At 51.9% G+C, this 18,995-nt stretch overlaps 1 protein-coding gene across 2 annotated transcripts in view; it reads left to right on the top strand.

Annotated features, from left to right (window-relative positions):
• The window catches only part of LOC136590526 (beta-arrestin-1), a 224,088-nt gene that overhangs the window by 116,349 nt on the left and 88,744 nt on the right, over positions 1–18,995 (top strand). For both annotated transcript variants that reach the window (XM_066588379.1, XM_066588380.1), the window contains exon 2: positions 3,869–3,899. In XM_066588379.1, the coding sequence (XP_066444476.1) occupies positions 3,869–3,899 (31 nt within the window). The remainder of the gene's footprint in view (positions 1–3,868; positions 3,900–18,995) is intronic.

Below are 18,995 nucleotides of genomic sequence, written 5' to 3'. Positions count from 1 at the left end.
TCTCTATTCCCCTGCACAAATGCGCAGGAAGGCCTCTCCCACACGGGCGCTCTGATTTTCGGCCGACAATCGCATGATCGATAGGAAGCGACAACTAAGTTGCGGCTAAATCTCGCATTTTCTCCCGCATTCAGCTGGCCGGGTACGGCGTATATACACCACAGCCCCGATGTCTGCGAACGTGCCCCCCTCCCCTTGCCAGCAGCTCCCATAGACTTCTGCCAGAATCGCAGCTGGCCAATTTTACGCGCAGGAAAATGGCCCATGTGAGCGGAGGTGCGGCGTCCTTCAGGCGGTCGGGATTTACGGCCGTCATTTAATCGTGGCAAAATAGCAGCTACAAATCGTGTTTGTGAATGCGGCTAAACGCAGAACGCGCTTTGTGTGTGTTTGGTTTGCTCCTTGAGTCACTTATAGGCCTCACTGTGCTCCTTGAGTCACTTATAGGCCTCGCTGTGCTCCTTGAGTCACTTATAGGCCTCGCTGTGCTCCTTGAGTCACTTATAGGCCTCGCTGTGCTCCTTGAGTCACTTATAGGCCTCACTGTGCTCCTTGAGTCACTTATAGGCCTCACTGTGCTCCTTGAGTCACTTATAGGCCTCACTGTGCTCCTTGAGTCACTTATAGGCCTCACTGTGCTCCTTGAGTCATTTATAGACCCCACTGTGCTCCTTGAGTTACTTATAGGCTTCACTGTGCCTCTTGAGTAACTTATAGGCCCTACTGTGCTCCTTGAGTCACTTATAGGCCTCACTGTGCTCCTTGAGTCATTTATAGGCCCCACTGTGCTCCTTGAGTCACTTATAGGCCCCACTGTGCTCCTTGAGTCACTTGTAGGCCCCACTGTGCTCCTTGAGTCACTTGTAGGCCCCACTGTGCTCCTTGAGTCACTTGTAGGCCCCACTGTGCTCCTTGAGGTGTTTATAGGCCCCACTCTGCTCCTCGAGGAGTTTATAGGCCCCACTCTGCTCCTCGAGGAGTTTATAGGCCCCACTGTGCTTCTTGAGTCACTTATAGGTCCCACTGTGCGCCTTGAGTCATTTATAGGCCCCACTGTGCTCCTTGAGTTACTTATAGGCTTCTCTGTGCCTCTTGAGTAACTTATAGGCCCCACTGTGCTCCTTGAGTCACTTATAGGCTTCACTGTGCTCCTTGAGTCACTTATAGGCTTCACTGTGCTCCTTGAGTCATTTATAAGCCCCACTGTGCTTCTTGAGTCACTTATAGGCCCCACTGTGCTCCTTGAGTCACTTATAGGCTTCAATGTGCCCCTTGAGTAACTTATAGGCCCGACTGTGCTCCTTGACTCATTTATAGGCCCCACTGTGCTCCTTCAGTCACTTATAGGCCCCACTGTGCTCCTTAAGTCACTTATAGGCCTCACTGTGCTCCTTGAGTCACTTATAGGCCCCACTGTGCTCCTTGAGTCACTTGTAGGCCCCACTGTGCTCCTTGAGTCACTTGTAGGCCCCACTGTGCTCCTTGAGTCACTTGTAGGCCCCACTGTGCTCCTTGAGGTGTTTATAGGCCCCACTCTGCTCCTCGAGGAGTTTATAGGCCCCACTCTGCTCCTCGAGGAGTTTATAGGCCCCACTGTGCTTCTTGAGTCACTTATAGGTCCCACTGTGCGCCTTGAGTCATTTATAGGCCCCACTGTGCTCCTTGAGTTACTTATAGGCTTCTCTGTGCCTCTTGAGTAACTTATAGGCCCCACTGTGCTCCTTGAGTCACTTATAGGCTTCACTGTGCTCCTTGAGTCACTTATAGGCTTCACTGTGCTCCTTGAGTCATTTATAAGCCCCACTGTGCTTCTTGAGTCACTTGTAGGCCCCACTGTGCTCCTTCAGTCACTTATAGGCTTCAATGTGCCCCTTGAGTAACTTATAGGCCCGACTGTGCTCCTTGACTCATTTATAGGCCCCACTGTGCTCCTTCAGTCACTTATAGGCCCCACTGTGCTCCTTGAGTCACTTATAGGCCCCATGGTGCTCCTTGAGTCACTTATAGGCCTCACTGTGCTCCTTGAGTCACTTATAGGCCTCGCTGTGCTCCTTGAGTCACTTATAGGCCTCGCTGTGCTCCTTGAGTCACTTATAGGCCTCGCTGTGCTCCTTGAGTCACTTATAGGCCTCACTGTGCTCCTTGAGTCACTTATAGGCCTCACTGTGCTCCTTGAGTCACTTATAGGCCTCACTGTGCTCCTTGAGTCACTTATAGGCCTCACTGTGCTCCTTGAGTCACTTATAGGCCTCGCTGTGCTCCTTGAGTCACTTATAGGCCTCACTGTGCTCCTTGAGTCACTTATAGGCCTCACTCTGCTCCTTGAGTCACTTATAGGCCTCACTGTGCTCCTTGAGTCACTTATAGGCCTCACTCTGCTCCTTGACTCACTTATAGGCCTCACTGTGCTCCTTGAGTCACTGATAGGCTTCACTGTGCCCCTTGAGTAACTTATAGGCTCTGCTTTACCCCGTTAGTCTTTATAAGCTCCACTGTTCCCTTTAGTCATTTATAGGCCCCAGTGGGCCCCGGCGATAAAATTAAATAATGAACTCACTCGTCTCCATCGCTCTTCCATGGCGTCCTCCATCCTCTGCCTTGGCCTCTTCTGGCTGAGGTTGTGCAGAATGATGCAGGCAGCATGATGACATCATACCACCGCCTGTCTGACAGAAAAGGCATTGGGCGGTGGAACCGTAAGAGCTCTGCTGCCTGCGGTGCCTTTGTCATAGTCAATTGTATCTTCGTCTTGAAGATAAGTGGGTGCCCCAGGCTCAGTGGTCCCCAGCTCCTGCCAGGGTTTGCCGGGTGCTCACACTGTGTGGACCCCCCTTTCAGTCATGAACCTCCATTCAGTCATCTCTTGAATCCTCCTTGCTGCTGATAAAACTATTATTACATATTTCTCAGTGGTGACAATGGCAGGAGGGGGAAGAGTGGGGGGGGGGGGGGAGGTCAAACACATATCAATAGGGGTCATCGCCCCGCATCCACCGGCCCCTGCAGTAGTGCCATTACCTTGCTGTATGCTGATGTATTATGTTATCATACTGTATTACATGTTGCTATATTAGATATATATCTAACTGTGATATATATCTAATTATATCACATCATATCGTACCTTTTATACATGGATCCGGGATGCTTACGGCAGCCGTCACCTTCCACAATGCTGCTGCCCCTTTAATTACACGGATCTGCAGAATATGTGACCACAACGTGGCCGCTGCTCCTGCGGTGTTGTAGTCAGGGCAGCTGGAGCCCACAAGAAGGTCGTCCTAATACTGCCCCCTAGAGGACCGGTAACTCATGACTGGGGTCGCAGCCTACTTGGGAGTCCCAGTTGAGGGCGCATTCACACCAATGATATTCTTATGCGATGCGCACAAAACTTGCATAAATATGAAATCCACTCGGGGGATCCCAGCGTTGGAGTACCCCTCCGAACCTCGGGAAGGTAGAAGTAATCTTTTCTAATACAAGTGTCCCCTGTAATACTGTATATATCAGCATGTGTACCACTACTGCCCCCTATAGACTGCCTCTTCCAGGCCGGGACATAAAAGACGTTTTCTGTGCTTACATGAATGAAGCTGAATGGCTGTATAAATGAAAAAGTCTGCTACTTCCTAATACACTTTGTGTTTCCACTGCTCATCATTTTCAAGATCTCTGCTTGCTGTAAGTGAATGAGAACACTTCTGTTTCCATTCCGAGGCAGTAACCCTGTGCACAGCCAGTTCTGCTCTCGGAAGTAGATCCAGTGTAGACAATGCTCTGTGAGCTCAACAGCCCGACTCAGACTGATACATTGTAGCAAACTGTGTGATCCTATTCTAATCCTTCTTATTTTCTTTCTCTGCAGAGTATTTAAGAAAGCCAGTCCCAATGGAAAGGTGAGCGCTCCGTCTTGTACCGCATGCTGATATATGGATGATGGGTTAGAAATGTGGGGAGGTTATGGAGAATGCGTTGGTGTGATGTAGCAGCCGCTCCGGCTTTACTCTATAGAACTGCACACTGGGTAACCTGTATGCTATTTCATTAAACTTGCATTTCATCATATCTTAGACTCTAGTCACATCCAGAGCGGCATTCACAGTTCTGCTGTTCCATCATATCTCATACTGTAGTCACATCCAGAGCAGCATTCACAGTTCTGCTGTTCCATCATATCTCATACTGCAGTCACATCCAGAGCAGCATTCACAGTTCTGCTGTTCCATCATATCTCATACTGTAGTCTCATCCAGAGCTGCATTCACAGTTCTGCTGTTCCATCATATCTCATACTGTAGTCACATCCAGAGCTGCATTCACAGTTCTGCTGTTCCATCATATCTCATACTGTAGTCACATCCAGAGCTGCATTCACAGTTCTGCTGTTCCATCATATCTTATACTACAGTCACATCCAAAGCTTCATTCAGTTTTTACTGTTCCATGAAGGCTTATACGCTGAAAATACGCTAATTATCTCCTTCAAACTTTGATAGAGGTAATTCACATGCAAAACTGAATAGGGCCCCCTGCTGGTACAATATACTCACAGCAGCGCTGAAGAGTAGAATGTTATAAAGGTAAAAGTGGAGTCCCAGTTACATCCATTCTTGATAACAGTCAGTTGGTGGGTATTATACAGTCCAGGCCTGCAGATGCCCTCGGTTGGTGGGTATTATACAGTCCAGGCCTGCCGATGCCCGTGGTTAGTGGGTATTATACAGTCCAGGCCTGCCGATGCCCTCGGTTGGTGGGTATTATACAGTCCAGGCCTGCCGATGCCCGTGGTTAGTGGGTATTATACAGTCCAGGCCTGCAGATGCCCGTGGTTGGTGGGTATTATACAGTCCAGGCCTGCAGATGCCCTCGGTTGGTCAGTATTATACAGTCCAGGCCTGCAGATGCCCGTGGTTGGTCAGTATTATACAGTCCAGGCCTGCAGATGCCCTCGGTTGGTCAGTATTATACAGTCCAGGCCTGCAGATGCCCTCGGTTGGTCAGTATTATACAGTCCAGGCCTGCAGATGCCCTCGGTTGGTGGGTATTATACAGTACAGGCCTGCAGATGCCCGTGGTTGGTCAGTATTATACAGTCCAGGCCTGCAGATGCCCTCGGTTGGTGGGTATTATACAGTCCAGGCCTGCCGATGCCCGTGGTTAGTGGGTATTATACAGTCCAGGCCTGCCGATGCCCGTGGTTGGTGGGTATTATACAGTCCAGGCCTGCAGATGCCCGTGGTTGGTCAGTATTATGCAGTCCAGGCCTGCAGATGCCCTCGGTTGGTGGGTATTATACAGTCCAGGCCTGCAGATGCCCTCGGTTGGTGGGTATTATACAGTCCAGGCCTGCAGATGCCCTCGGTTGGTGGGTATTATACAGTCCAGGCCTGCAGATGCCCTCGGTTGGTGGGTATTATACAGTCCAGGCCTGCAGATGCCCATGGTTGGTGGGTATTATACAGTCCAGGCCCGCCAATGCCCTCGGTTGGTGGGTATTATACAGTCCAGGCCTGCAGATGCCCTCGGTCGGTGAGTATTATACAGTCCATGCCTGCAGATGCCCTCGGTTGGTGGGTATTATACAGTCCAGGCCTGCAGATGCCCGTGGTAAGTGGGTATTATACAGTCCAGGCCTGCCGATGCCCTCGGTTGGTGGGTATTATACAGTCCATGCCTGCAGATGCCCTCGGTTGGTGGGTATTATACAGTACAGGCCTGCAGATGCCCGTGGTTGGTCAGTATTGTACAGTCCAGGCCTGCAGATGCCCGTGGTTGGTGGGTATTATCCAGTCCAGGCCTGCCGATGCCCTCGGTTGGTGGGTATTATACAGTCCAGGCCTGCCGATGCCCATGGTTGGTGGGTATTATACAGTCCAGGCCTGCCGATGCCCGTGGTTGGTGGGAATTATACAGTCCAGGCCTGCCGATGCCCTCGGTTGGTGGGTATTATAGAGTCCATGCCTGCAGATGCCCTCGGTTGGTCAGTATTATACAGTCCAGGCCTGCAGATGCCCGTGGTTGGTCAGTATTATACAGTCCAGGCCTGCAGATGCCCGTGGTTGGTGGGTATTATACAGTCCATGCCTGCAGATGCCCTCGGTTGGTCAGTATTATACAGTCCATGCCTGCAGATGCCCTCGGTTGGTCAGTATTATACAGTCCAGGCCTGCCGATGCCCTCGGTTGGTGGGTATTATACAGTCCAGGCCTGCCAATACCCTCGGTTGGTGGGTATTATACAGTCCATGCCTGCAGATGCCCTCGGTTGGTCAGTATTATACAGTCCAGGCCTGCCGATGCCCTCGGTTGGTGGGTATTATACAGTCCAGGCCTGCCGATGCCCATGGTTGGTGGGTATTCTACAGTCCAGGCCTGCAGATGCCCGTGGTTGGTCAGTATTATACAGTCCATGCCTGCAGATGCCCGTGGTTGGGGGGTATTATACAGTCCAGGCCTGCCGATGCCCGTGGTTGGTATGGACTGGAAGGCTGGGTGTCATTTTGGGGGTTACAAGGACTTTGGTCAGTGGATGCCACCAAAGCGGCTGCAAGTAGTAAGTGATTGTCCGCATCGGGGTGGTTGGGCCCCGTTTGTGCTTCGCTCTGGGGCCCCTCCGCCATTCCGTGTCCTCGCGTGTTGATATATAATGGCGCCCAGTTTCCATCTGTAGATTCAGCTTTTGTTCCCTTCGGGCTCGTTCGTCATCTGACAGATCCTATAGAATACCCGGGTTATAAGTCCCGGCAGCCGCGCGCTGCCAGCCGTTTCCATGGAAACCAGAGGGCTAGAGAAAAAGCTTTGTAAAGACAGAATAGCGAGTTCACAAGTCCGGGCCTCGCGAGGCGGGAGAGAAAGGCAGCGACTACAAAGCAGCAACATAAAGCCTGTCGGACTGTTACAATGTATCAGCGCAGGCAACCGCTGTCAGTCTGGATACGGTTGTCACAAACCCTCAGCTGTGAGCGGGCCGCCATGACTTCAGCTTTTGTGAAAAAGTTACAACAATTCCATTCAGTGACTGCAAGCAGAGATTGTGGTGAGCAATGGAAACACAAAGGGCAAAACAAAGGTGCGATTCCATATAATGCTGAGCGAATCTGTAAATATCTTTTACTTCTACTGATCTGGAGTTACATCATGTCTAATACTCCAGTCACACCCAGAGCTGCAGTTACATCATGTCTAATACTCCAGTCACACCCAGAGCTGCAGTTACATCATGTCTAATACTCCAGTCACACCCAGAGCTGCAGTTACATCATGTCTAATACTCCAGTCACACCCAGAGCTGCAGTTACATCATGTCTAATACTCCAGTCACATCAAGAGCTGCAGTTACAACATGTCTAATACTCCAGTCACATCAAGAGCTGCAGTTACAACATGTCTAATACTCCAGTCACATCAAGAGCTGCAGTTACATCATGTCTAATACTCCAGTCACACCCAGAGCTGCAGTTACATCATGTCTAATACTCCAGTCACATCAAGAGCTGCAGTTACAACATGTCTAATACTCCAGTCACATCAAGAGCTGCAGTTACATCATGTCTAATACCCCAGTCACACCCAGAGCTGCAGTTACATCATTTCTAATACTCCAGTCACACCCAGAGCTGCAGTTACATCATGTCTAATACTCCAGTCACATCAAGAGCTGCAGTTACATCATGTCTAATACTCCAGTCACATCCGAGGCTGCAGTTACATCATGTCTCGTACTCCAGTCACACCCAGAGTTGCAGTTACATCATGTCTGATACTCCAGTCACATCATGTCCTGTACTCCAGTCACATCAAGAGCTACAGTTACATCATGTCTAATACTCCAGTCACACCCAGAGCTGTAGTTACATCATGTCTAATACTCCAGTCACACCCAGAGCTGCAGTTACATCATGTCTAATACTCCAGTCACACCCAGAGCTGCAGTTACATCATGTCTAATACTCCAGTCACACCCAGAGCTGCAGTTACATCATGTCTAATACCCCAGTCACACCCAGAGCTGCAGTTACATCATTTCTAATACTCCAGTCACACCCAGAGCTGCAGTTACATCATGTCTAATACTCCAGTCACATCAAGAGCTGCAGTTACATCATGTCTAATACTCCAGTCACATCCGAGGCTGCAGTTACATCATGTCTCGTACTCCAGTCACACCCAGAGTTGCAGTTACATCATGTCTGATACTCCAGTCACATCATGTCCTGTACTCCAGTCACATCAAGAGCTACAGTTACATCATGTCTAATACTCCAGTCACACCCAGAGCTGTAGTTACATCATGTCTAATACTCCAGTCACACCCAGAGCTGCAGTTACATCATGTCTAATACTCCAGTCACACCCAGAGCTGCAGTTACATCATGTCTAATACTCCAGTCACACCCAGAGCTGCAGTTTCATCATGTCTAATACTCCAGTCACACCCAGAGCTGCAGTTACATCATGTCTAATACTCCAGTCACACCCAGAGCTGCAGTTTCATCATGTCTAATACTCCAGTCACATCAAGAGCTGCAGTTACATCATGTGTAATACTTCAGTCACATCCGAGGCAGCAGTTACATCATGTCTAATACTCCAGTCACATCAAGAGCTGCAGTTACATCATGTCTAGTACACCAGTCACATCCGAGGCTGCAGCTACATCATGTCTAGTACTCCAATCACATCTGAGGCTGCAGTTTCATCATGTCTTGTACTCCAGTCACATCCAGAGCTGCAGTTTCATCATGTCTAATACTCCAGTGACGCCCAGAGCTGCAGTTTCATCATGTCTAATACTCCAGTCACATCCAGAGCTGCAGTTACATCATGTCTAGTACTCCAGTCAGATCCGAGGCTGCAGTTTACCATGTCTAATACTCCAGTCACATCAAGAGCTGCAGTTACATCATGTCTAATACTCCAGTCACATCCAGACCTGCCGTAACATCATGTCTTGTACTCCAGTCACACCCAGAGCTGCAGTTATATCATGTCTAGTACTCCAGTCACATCCAGAGCTGCAGTTACATCATGTCTAGTACTCCAGTGACATGCAGAGCTGCAGTTACATCATGTCTAGTACTCCAGTCACATCCAGAGCTGCAGTTTCATCATGTCTCGTACTCCAGTCACACCCACAGCTGCAGTTACATCATGTCTAATACTCCAGTCACATCCAGAGCTGCAGTTACATCATGTCTAATACTCCAGTCACATCCCAGGCTGCAGTTTTATCATGTCTTGTAGCCCAGTCACATCCGAGGCTGCAGTTTCATCATGTCTTGTACTCCAGTCACATCCAGAGCTGCAGTTACATCATGCCTTGTACTCCAGTCACATCCAGAGCTGCAGTTACATCATGTCTAATACTCCAGTCACATCCGAGGCTGCAGTTACATCATGTCTCGTACTCCAGTCACACCCAGAGTTGCAGTTACATCATGTCTGATACTCCAGTCACATCATGTCCTGTACTCCAGTCACATCAAGAGCTACAGTTACATCATGTCTAATACTCCAGTCACACCCAGAGCTGTAGTTACATCATGTCTAATACTCCAGTCACACCCAGAGCTGCAGTTACATCATGTCTAATACTCCAGTCACACCCAGAGCTGCAGTTACATCATGTCTAATACTCCAGTCACACCCAGAGCTGCAGTTTCATCATGTCTAATACTCCAGTCACACCCAGAGCTGCAGTTACATCATGTCTAATACTCCAGTCACACCCAGAGCTGCAGTTTCATCATGTCTAATACTCCAGTCACATCCAGAGCTGCAGTTACATCATGTCTAATACTCCAGTCACATCAAGAGCTGCAGTTACATCATGTGTAATACTTCAGTCACATCCGAGGCAGCAGTTACATCATGTCTAATACTCCAGTCACATCAAGAGCTGCAGTTACATCATGTCTAGTACACCAGTCACATCCGAGGCTGCAGTTACATCATGTCTAGTACTCCAATCACATCTGAGGCTGCAGTTTCATCATGTCTTGTACTCCAGTCACATCCAGAGCTGCAGTTTCATCATGTCTAATACTCCAGTGACGCCCAGAGCTGCAGTTTCATCATGTCTAATACTCCAGTCACATCCAGAGCTGCAGTTACATCATGTCTAGTACTCCAGTCAGATCCGAGGCTGCAGTTTCACCATGTCTAATACTCCAGTCACATCAAGAGCTGCAGTTACATCATGTCTAATACTCCAGTCACATCCAGACCTGCCGTAACATCATGTCTTGTACTCCAGTCACACCCAGAGCTGCAGTTATATCATGTCTAGTACTCCAGTCACATCCAGAGCTGCAGTTACATAATGTCTAGTACTCCAGTGACATGCAGAGCTGCAGTTACATCATGTCTAGTACTCCAGTCACATCCAGAGCTGCAGTTTCATCATGTCTCGTACTCCAGTCACACCCACAGCTGCAGTTACATCATGTCTGATACTCCAGTCACATCATGTCCTGTACTCCAGTCACATCAAGAGCTACAGTTACATCATGTCTAATACTCCAGTCACACCCAGAGCTGTAGTTACATCATGTCTAATACTCCAGTCACACCCAGAGCTGCAGTTACATCATGTCTAATACTCCAGTCACACCCAGAGCTGCAGTTACATCATGTCTAATACTCCAGTCACACCCAGAGCTGCAGTTTCATCATGTCTAATACTCCAGTCACACCCAGAGCTGCAGTTACATCATGTCTAATACTCCAGTCACACCCAGAGCTGCAGTTTCATCATGTCTAATACTCCAGTCACATCCAGAGCTGCAGTTACATCATGTCTAATACTCCAGTCACATCAAGAGCTGCAGTTACATCATGTGTAATACTTCAGTCACATCCGAGGCAGCAGTTACATCATGTCTAATACTCCAGTCACATCAAGAGCTGCAGTTACATCATGTCTAGTACACCAGTCACATCCGAGGCTGCAGTTACATCATGTCTAGTACTCCAATCACATCTGAGGCTGCAGTTTCATCATGTCTTGTACTCCAGTCACATCCAGAGCTGCAGTTTCATCATGTCTAATACTCCAGTGACGCCCAGAGCTGCAGTTTCATCATGTCTAATACTCCAGTCACATCCAGAGCTGCAGTTACATCATGTCTAGTACTCCAGTCAGATCCGAGGCTGCAGTTTCACCATGTCTAATACTCCAGTCACATCAAGAGCTGCAGTTACATCATGTCTAATACTCCAGTCACATCCAGACCTGCCGTAACATCATGTCTTGTACTCCAGTCACACCCAGAGCTGCAGTTATATCATGTCTAGTACTCCAGTCACATCCAGAGCTGCAGTTACATCATGTCTAGTACTCCAGTGACATGCAGAGCTGCAGTTACATCATGTCTAGTACTCCAGTCACATCCAGAGCTGCAGTTTCATCATGTCTCGTACTCCAGTCACACCCACAGCTGCAGTTACATCATGTCTAATACTCCAGTCACATCCAGAGCTGCAGTTACATCATGTCTAATACTCCAGTCACATCCCAGGCTGCAGTTTTATCATGTCTTGTAGCCCAGTCACATCCGAGGCTGCAGTTTCATCATGTCTTGTACTCCAGTCACATCCAGAGCTGCAGTTACATCATGCCTTGTACTCCAGTCACATCCAGAGCTGCAGTTACATCATGTCTAATACTCCAGTCACATCCAGAGCTGCAGTTACATCATGTCTCGTACTCCAGTCACACCTACAGCTGCAGTTACATCATGTCTAATACTCCAGTCACATCCAGAGCTGCAGTTACATCATGTCTAATACTCCAGTCACATCCGAGGCTGCAGTTTTATCATGTCTTGTACCCCAGTCACATCCGAGGCTGCAGTTTCATGTCTTGTACTCCAGTCACACCCAGAGCTGCAGTTACATCATGTCTAATACTCCAGTCACACCCAGAGCTGTAGTTACATCATGTCTAATACTCTAGTCACATTCAGAGCTGTAGTTACATCATGTCTAATACTCCAGTCACAACCCGTGCTGCAGTTACATCATGTCTTGTACTCTGGTGAAGAGCGCGTATTTTGCATGCGCAATTCCATCATGCAGAAATACACGCAGCATGTTCTATTTTCCTGTGCGAACATAGAACATATGAAACTAATTATGTTAATTAGCCATTTCAGTGCACAGGACCGCGGCTGCAAGTTGTTTCTGCTCGTGTATATGCGCACAATTTGCATGCCCAAAAAGTACAGTAAAAAAAACGCAGATGCGCGTCCAAATATGCAACCCCCAACGTACAGAAAGGCAGTGCAAATGTCTTATACTCTAGTAACATCCAGAGCTGCAGTCACAGTTCTAGTATTACAGCATGTCTTATACTCCAGTCCCATCCACTGGCTGAAGATGCACATCACTCTGGCTGTGTTGCATTGTGGGAGATATAATTGGATTTTGCAGCCTGAGATCTAACAGGAAGCCAGCAGAATATTAGAAGGTTCTGCCCGCTCATCCCTGCGTTCTCCACGTCTGCCCCTGGGGTTCCCACTGATCGCTGCGTTCTCCACGTCTGCCGCTGGGGTTCCCGCTGATCCATGCTTTCTCCATCTCTGCCCCTAGGGGTTCCCACTGATCCTTGCGTTCTCCATCTCTGCCCCTGGGGGTTCCCGCTGATCCCTGCGTTCTCCATCTCTGCCCCTGGGGTTTCCCACTCATCCCTGCTTTCTCCATCTCTGCCCCTGGGGGTTTCCACTGATCTCTGTGTTCTCCATCTCTGCCCCTGGGGGTTCCTGCTGATCCCTGCGTTCTCCATCTCTGCCCCTGGGGGTTCCTGCTGATCCCTGCATTCTCTATCTCTGCCCCTGGGTGTTCCCACTCATCCCTGCATTCTCCACCTCTGCCCCTGAGGGTTCCCGCTGATCCAGGCGTTCTCCACCTCTGCCCCTGGGGATTCCTGCTGATCCCTGCGTTCTCCATCTCTGCTCCTGGGGGTTCCCACTGATCCCTGCCTCCTCCGCCAATGCCCCTGGGGGTTCCCGCTAATCCCTACGTTCTCCATCTCTGCCGCTGCGGGGCTCCCGCTGATACCGGCTTTCTCCATCTCTGCCCCTGGGGGTTCCCACTCATCCCTTCGTTCTCCATTTCTGCCCCTAGAGGTTCCCGCTGATCTTTGCGTTTTCCATCTCTGCCCCTGGGGGTTTTCGCTCATCCCTGCATTCTCCATCTCTGCCCCTGGTGGTTCCCGCTGATCCCTGCGTACTCCATCTCTGCCCCTGGGGGTTTCCGCTGATCCCTGCATTCTCCATCTCTGCCCCTGGGGGTTCCCGCTGATCCCTGCGTTCTCCATCTCTGCCCCTGGGGTTTCCCACTCATCCCTGCGTTCTCCATCTCTGCCCCTGGGGGTTTCCACTGATCTCTGTGTTCTCCATCTCTGCCCTTGGGTGTTCCCACTGATCCCTGCCTTCTCCGCCTCTGCCCCTGGGAGTTCCCACTAATCCCTACGTTCTGCATCTCTGCCCCTGGGGGTTCCCACTGATCCTTGCGTTCTCCATCTCTGCCCCTGGGAGTTCCCGCTCATCCCTGCGTTCTCCATCTCTGCCCCTGGGGGTTCCCACTCATCCCTGCATTCTCCATCTCTGCCCCTGGGGGTTCCTGCTGATCCCTGCGTTCTCCATCTCTGCCCCTGGGGGTTCCTGCTGATCCCTGCGTTCTCTATCTCTGCCCCTGGGGGTTCCCGCTAATCCCTGCGTACTCCATCTCTGCCCCTGGGGGTTCCTGCTGATCCCTGCGTTCTCTATCTCTGCCCCTGGGGGTTCCTGCTGATCCCTGCGTTCTCCATCTCTGCCCCTGGGGGTTCCTGCTGATCCCTGCGTTCTCCATCTCTGCCCCTGGGGGTTCCCGCTGATACCGGCTTTCTCCATCTCTGCCCCTGGGGGTTCCCACTCATCCCTGCATTCTCCATCTCTGCCCCTGGGGGTTCCTGCTGATCCCTGCATTCTCCATCTCTGCCCCTGGTGGTTCCCGCTGATCCCTGCGTTCTTCATCTCTGTCCCTGGGGGTTCCTGCTGATCCCTGCATTCTCCATCTCTGCCCCTGGGTGTTCCCACTGATCCCTGCCTTCTCCGCCTCTGCCCCTGGGGGTTCCCACTAATCCCTACGTTCTGCATCTCTGCCCGTGGGGGTTCCCGCTGATCCTTGCATTCTCCATCTCTGCCCCTGGGAGTTCCCGCTCATCCCTGCATTCTCCATCTCTGCCCCTGGGGGTTCCGGCTGATCCCTGCATTCTCCATCTCGGCCCCTGGGGGTTCCCGCTGATCCCTCCGTTCTCCATCTCGGCCCCTGGGGGTTCCCGCTGATCCCTCCGTTCTCCATCTCTGCCCCTGGGGGTTCCCACTGATCCCTGTGTTCTCCATCTCTGCCCCTTGGGGTTCCCGCTAATCCCTGCGTACTCCATCTCTGCCCCTGGGGGTTCCTGCTGATCCCTGCGTTCTCTATCTCTGCCCCTGGGGGTTCCTGCTGATCCCTGCATTCTCCATCTCTGACCCTGGGGGTTCCTGCTGATCCCTGCGTACTCCATCTCTGCCCCTGGGGGTTCCTGCTGATCCCTGCGTTCTCCATCTCTGCCCCTGGGGGTTCCTGCTGATCCCTGCGTACTCCATCTCTGCCCCTGGGGGTTCCTGCTGATCCCTGCGTTCTTCATCTCTGTCCCTGGGGGTTCCTGCTGATCCCTGCATTTTCCATCTCTGCCCCTGGGTGTTCCCACTGATCCCTGCCTTCTCCGCCTCTGCCCCTGGGGGTTCCCACTAATCCCTACGTTCTGCATCTCTGCCCGTGGGGGTTCCCGCTGATCCTTGCATTCTCCATCTCTGCCCCTGGGAGTTCCCGCTCATCCCTGCATTCTCCATCTCTGCCCCTGGGGGTTCCGGCTGATCCCTGCATTCTCCATCTCTGCCCCTGGGAGTTCCCGCTGATCCTTGCGTTCTCCATCTCGGCCCCTGGGGGTTCCCGCTGATCCCTGCGTTCTCCATCTCTGCCCCTGGGGGTTCCCACTGATCCCTGTGTTCTCCATGTCTGCCCCTGGGAGTTCCCGCTCATCCCTGCATTCTCCATCTCTGCCCCTGGGGGTTCCGGCTGATCCCTGCATTCTCCATCTCTGCCCCTGGGAGTTCCCGCTGATCCTTGCGTTCTCCATCTCGGCCCCTGGGGGTTCCCGCTGATCCCTGCGTTCTCCATCTCTGCCCCTGGGGGTTCCCACTGATCCCTGCGTTCTCCATCTATGCCCCTTGGGGTTCCCACTCATCCCTGCGTTCTCCATCTCTGCCCCTAGAGGTACCCGCTGATCTTTGCGTTCTCCATCTCTGCCCCTGGTGGTTCCCGCTGATCCCTGCGTTCTTCATCTCTGTCCCTGGGGGTTCCCGTTGATCCCTGCATTCTCCATCTCTGCCCCTGGGGGTTCCCGCTGATCCTTGCGTTCTCCTTCTCTGCGCCTGGGGGTTCCCGCTAATCCCAGCGTTCTCCATCTATGCCCCTTGGGGTTCCCACTCATCCCTGCGTTCTCCATCTCTGCCCCTGGGGGTTCCCGCTGATCTCTGCGTTCTCCATCTCTGCCCCTGGGGGTTCCCGCTAATCCCTGCGTTCTCCATCTCTGCCCCTGGGGGTTCCCGCTAATCCCTGCGTTCTCCATCTCTGCCCCTGGGGGTTCCCGCTGATCCTTGCGTTCTCCTTCTCTGCGCCTGGGGGTTCCCGCTAATCCCAGCGTTCTCCATCTATGCCCCTGGGAGTTCCCGCTCATCCCTGCGTTCTCCATCTCTGCCCCTGGGGGCTCCCGCTGATCCCTGCATTCTCCATCTATGCCCCTTGGGGTTCCCACTCATCCCTGCATCTCCATCTCTGCCCATGGGGGTACCCACTCATCCCTGCGTTCTCCACCTCTGCCCCTGGGTGTTCCCGCTGATCCCTGCATTCTCCATCTCTGCCCCTGGGGGTTCCCGCTAATCCCTGCGTTCTCCATCTCTGCCCCTGGGGGTTCCCGCTAATCCCTGCGTTCTCCATCTATGCCCCTTGGGGTTCCCACTCATCCCTGCATCTCCATCTCTGCCCCTGGGTGTTCCCACTCATCCCTGCATCTCCATCTCTGCCCCTGGGGGTTCCCGCTAATCCCTGCGCTCTCCATCTCTGCCCCTGGGGGTTCCCGCTGATCACCGGCTTCCTACGTAACCGTTTTACACTGCATCCATATTATTTTCCATAGGATATAACCTCACCATTTGTCCTCGGAGATCAGAGTCATAATATTCAGCCAGCGAAGTGCGAACAAAACAAATGGAGGTCCTGATGAGCAGCTCAGCGGGGCCCCGCTTATTTATATGTGTAATCAGCCGCCCGCAGCAGAAACAGCGCAAATGTTCTAGATGCCCGAGCTGCGGATGTTCAGAGCAGCCTGAGCTCACTGATGTGATAACTGCGACCCAGGTATAATAACCGGGACCCACCCGCACTGACAGGTATAATAACCGGGACCCACCCGCACTGACAGGTATAATAACCGGGACCCACCCGCACTCACAGGTATAATAACCGGGACACACCCGCACTGACAGGTATAATAACCGGGACCCACCCGCACTCACAGGTATAATAACCGGGACCCACCCGCACTCACAAGTATAATAACCGGGACCCACCCGCACTGACAAGTATAATAACCGGGACCCACCCGCACTGACAGGTATAATAACCGGGACCCACCCGCACTGACAGGTATAATAACCGGGACCCACCCGCACTGACAGGTATAATAACCGGGACCCACCCGCACTGACAGGTATAATAACCGGGACCCACCCGCACTGACAGGTATAATAACCGGGACCCACCCGCACTGACAGGTATAATAACCGGGACCCACCCGCACTCACAGGTATAATAACCGGGACCCACCCGCACTCACAGGTATAATAACCGGGACCCACCCGCACTGACAGGTAGAATAACGGGGACCCACCCGCACTGACAGGTATAATAACGGGGACCCACCCGCACTGACAGGTATAATAACGGGGACCCACCCGCACTCACAGGTATAATAACCGGGACCCACCCGCACTCACAGGTATAATAACCGGGACCCACCCGCACTCACAGGTATAATAACCGGGACCCACCCGCACTCACAGGTAGAATAACCGGGACCCACCCGCACTCACAGGTAGAATAACCGGGACCCACCCACACTGACAGGTAGAATAACCGGGACCCACCCGCACTGACAGGTAGAATAACCGGGACCCACCCACACTGACAGGTAGAATAAGCGGGACCCACCCACACTGACAGGTAGAATAAGCGGGACCCACCCGCACTCACAGGTAGAATAACCGCGACCCACCCGCACTCACAGGTATAATAACCGCGACCCACCCGCACTCACAGGTATAATAACCGGGACCCACCCGCACTGACAGGTAGAATAACCGGGACCCACCCGCACTGACAGGTATAATAGCCGGGTCCCACCCGCACTGACAGGTATAATAGCCGGGTCCCACCCGCACTGACAGGTAGAATAACCGGGACCCACCCGCACTCACAGGTATAATAACCGCGACCCACCTGCACTGACAGGTATAATAGCCGGGTCCCACCCACACTGACAGGTAGAATAACCGGGAACCACCCGCACTTACAGGTATAATAACTGGGACCCACCCGCACTGACAGGTAGAATAAGCGGGACCCACCCGCACTCACAGGTATAATAACCGCGACCCACCTGCACTGACAGGTATAATAACCGCGACCCACCTGCACTGACAGGTAGAATAACTGGGACCCACCCGCACTCACAGGTATAATAACCGGGACCCACCCGCACTCACAGGTATAATAACCGGGACCCACCCGCACTCACAGGTATAATTACCGGGACCCACCCGCACTCACAGGTATAATAACCGGGACACACCCGCACTCACAGGTATAATAACTGCGACCCACCCGCACGGATCTGGGGTCTGATCACACATCAGTAATGGCCGCTCTGCCATCTTCCTGCCTTATCCTCAGATGAACCTGCAGGGCTCTGCTCATCCTCTGCCTCGGGCCGACAACCCCGGGGACTCGGCGAGTCTGTTAGTTTTCTGCCTCAGGTGCCAGGAAACGTCTGATAATCTGCCGACGCTGACTATAGCGGAGGATACTGCGGCCGGATGCCAAATACTCTGCTGCATTAAACAGTACAAATACCGCCATCATGGTGTTATATCACACACGTGTAATATACACGCACGGTGGTCGCCTACACAACCACTTGTATGTACAGCACACAGATATACATGTGATACACCGGCACTGCTATAATTACAATAATGTCCCTTCTCCCCCCCGCAGTACCAGGATTCCCCAGTAGTCAAATTATAACCTCCCCATTCATTACAGTTACTTCATAGCTTCCTCTTTCCCCCCAGTAGTCATCGCAGTGCCATTTCCCTTCCCCTTTATTCAAAACTGAGCCTCCACCTCTCTCTTGTGTAATGGAAGTGTCCCCTATAGGCACAGCAATCCTCAGTAGTCACAGTAGAGCTCCCCTTACCCCACTACACACAGCAATCCTCTGTGACCCAGTAGTTACAGCAGGACTCCCTCTTTTCCCACTTAGACAACATTGCGCTTCCCCTTTCTTAGAAATCACAGCAGTGCCCTCCCCTTTCCTCACTGAGGTCCTCCATAACACAGTAGTCACAGCAGTGCCCTCCCCTTTCCTCACTGAGGTCCTCCATAGCACAGTAGTCACAGCAGTGCCCTCCCCTTTCCTCACTGATATCTTCCATAACACAGTAGTCACAGCAGTGCCCTCCCCTTTCCCACCGAGATCCTCCATAGCACAGTAGTCACAGCAGTGCCCTCCCCTTTCCTCACTGAGGTCCTCCATAACACAGTAGTCACAGCAGTGCCCTCCCCTTTCCTCACTGAGGTCCTCCATAACACAGTAGTCACAGCAGTGCCCTCCCCTTTCGTCACTGA

This window comes from Eleutherodactylus coqui, chromosome 1 (assembly GCF_035609145.1).
Source record: "Eleutherodactylus coqui strain aEleCoq1 chromosome 1, aEleCoq1.hap1, whole genome shotgun sequence".
Taxonomy (NCBI): Eukaryota; Metazoa; Chordata; class Amphibia; order Anura; family Eleutherodactylidae; genus Eleutherodactylus; species Eleutherodactylus coqui.
Note: the sequence above shows the minus strand (reverse complement) of the source record. Positions and strands in the feature narration are given on the sequence as shown.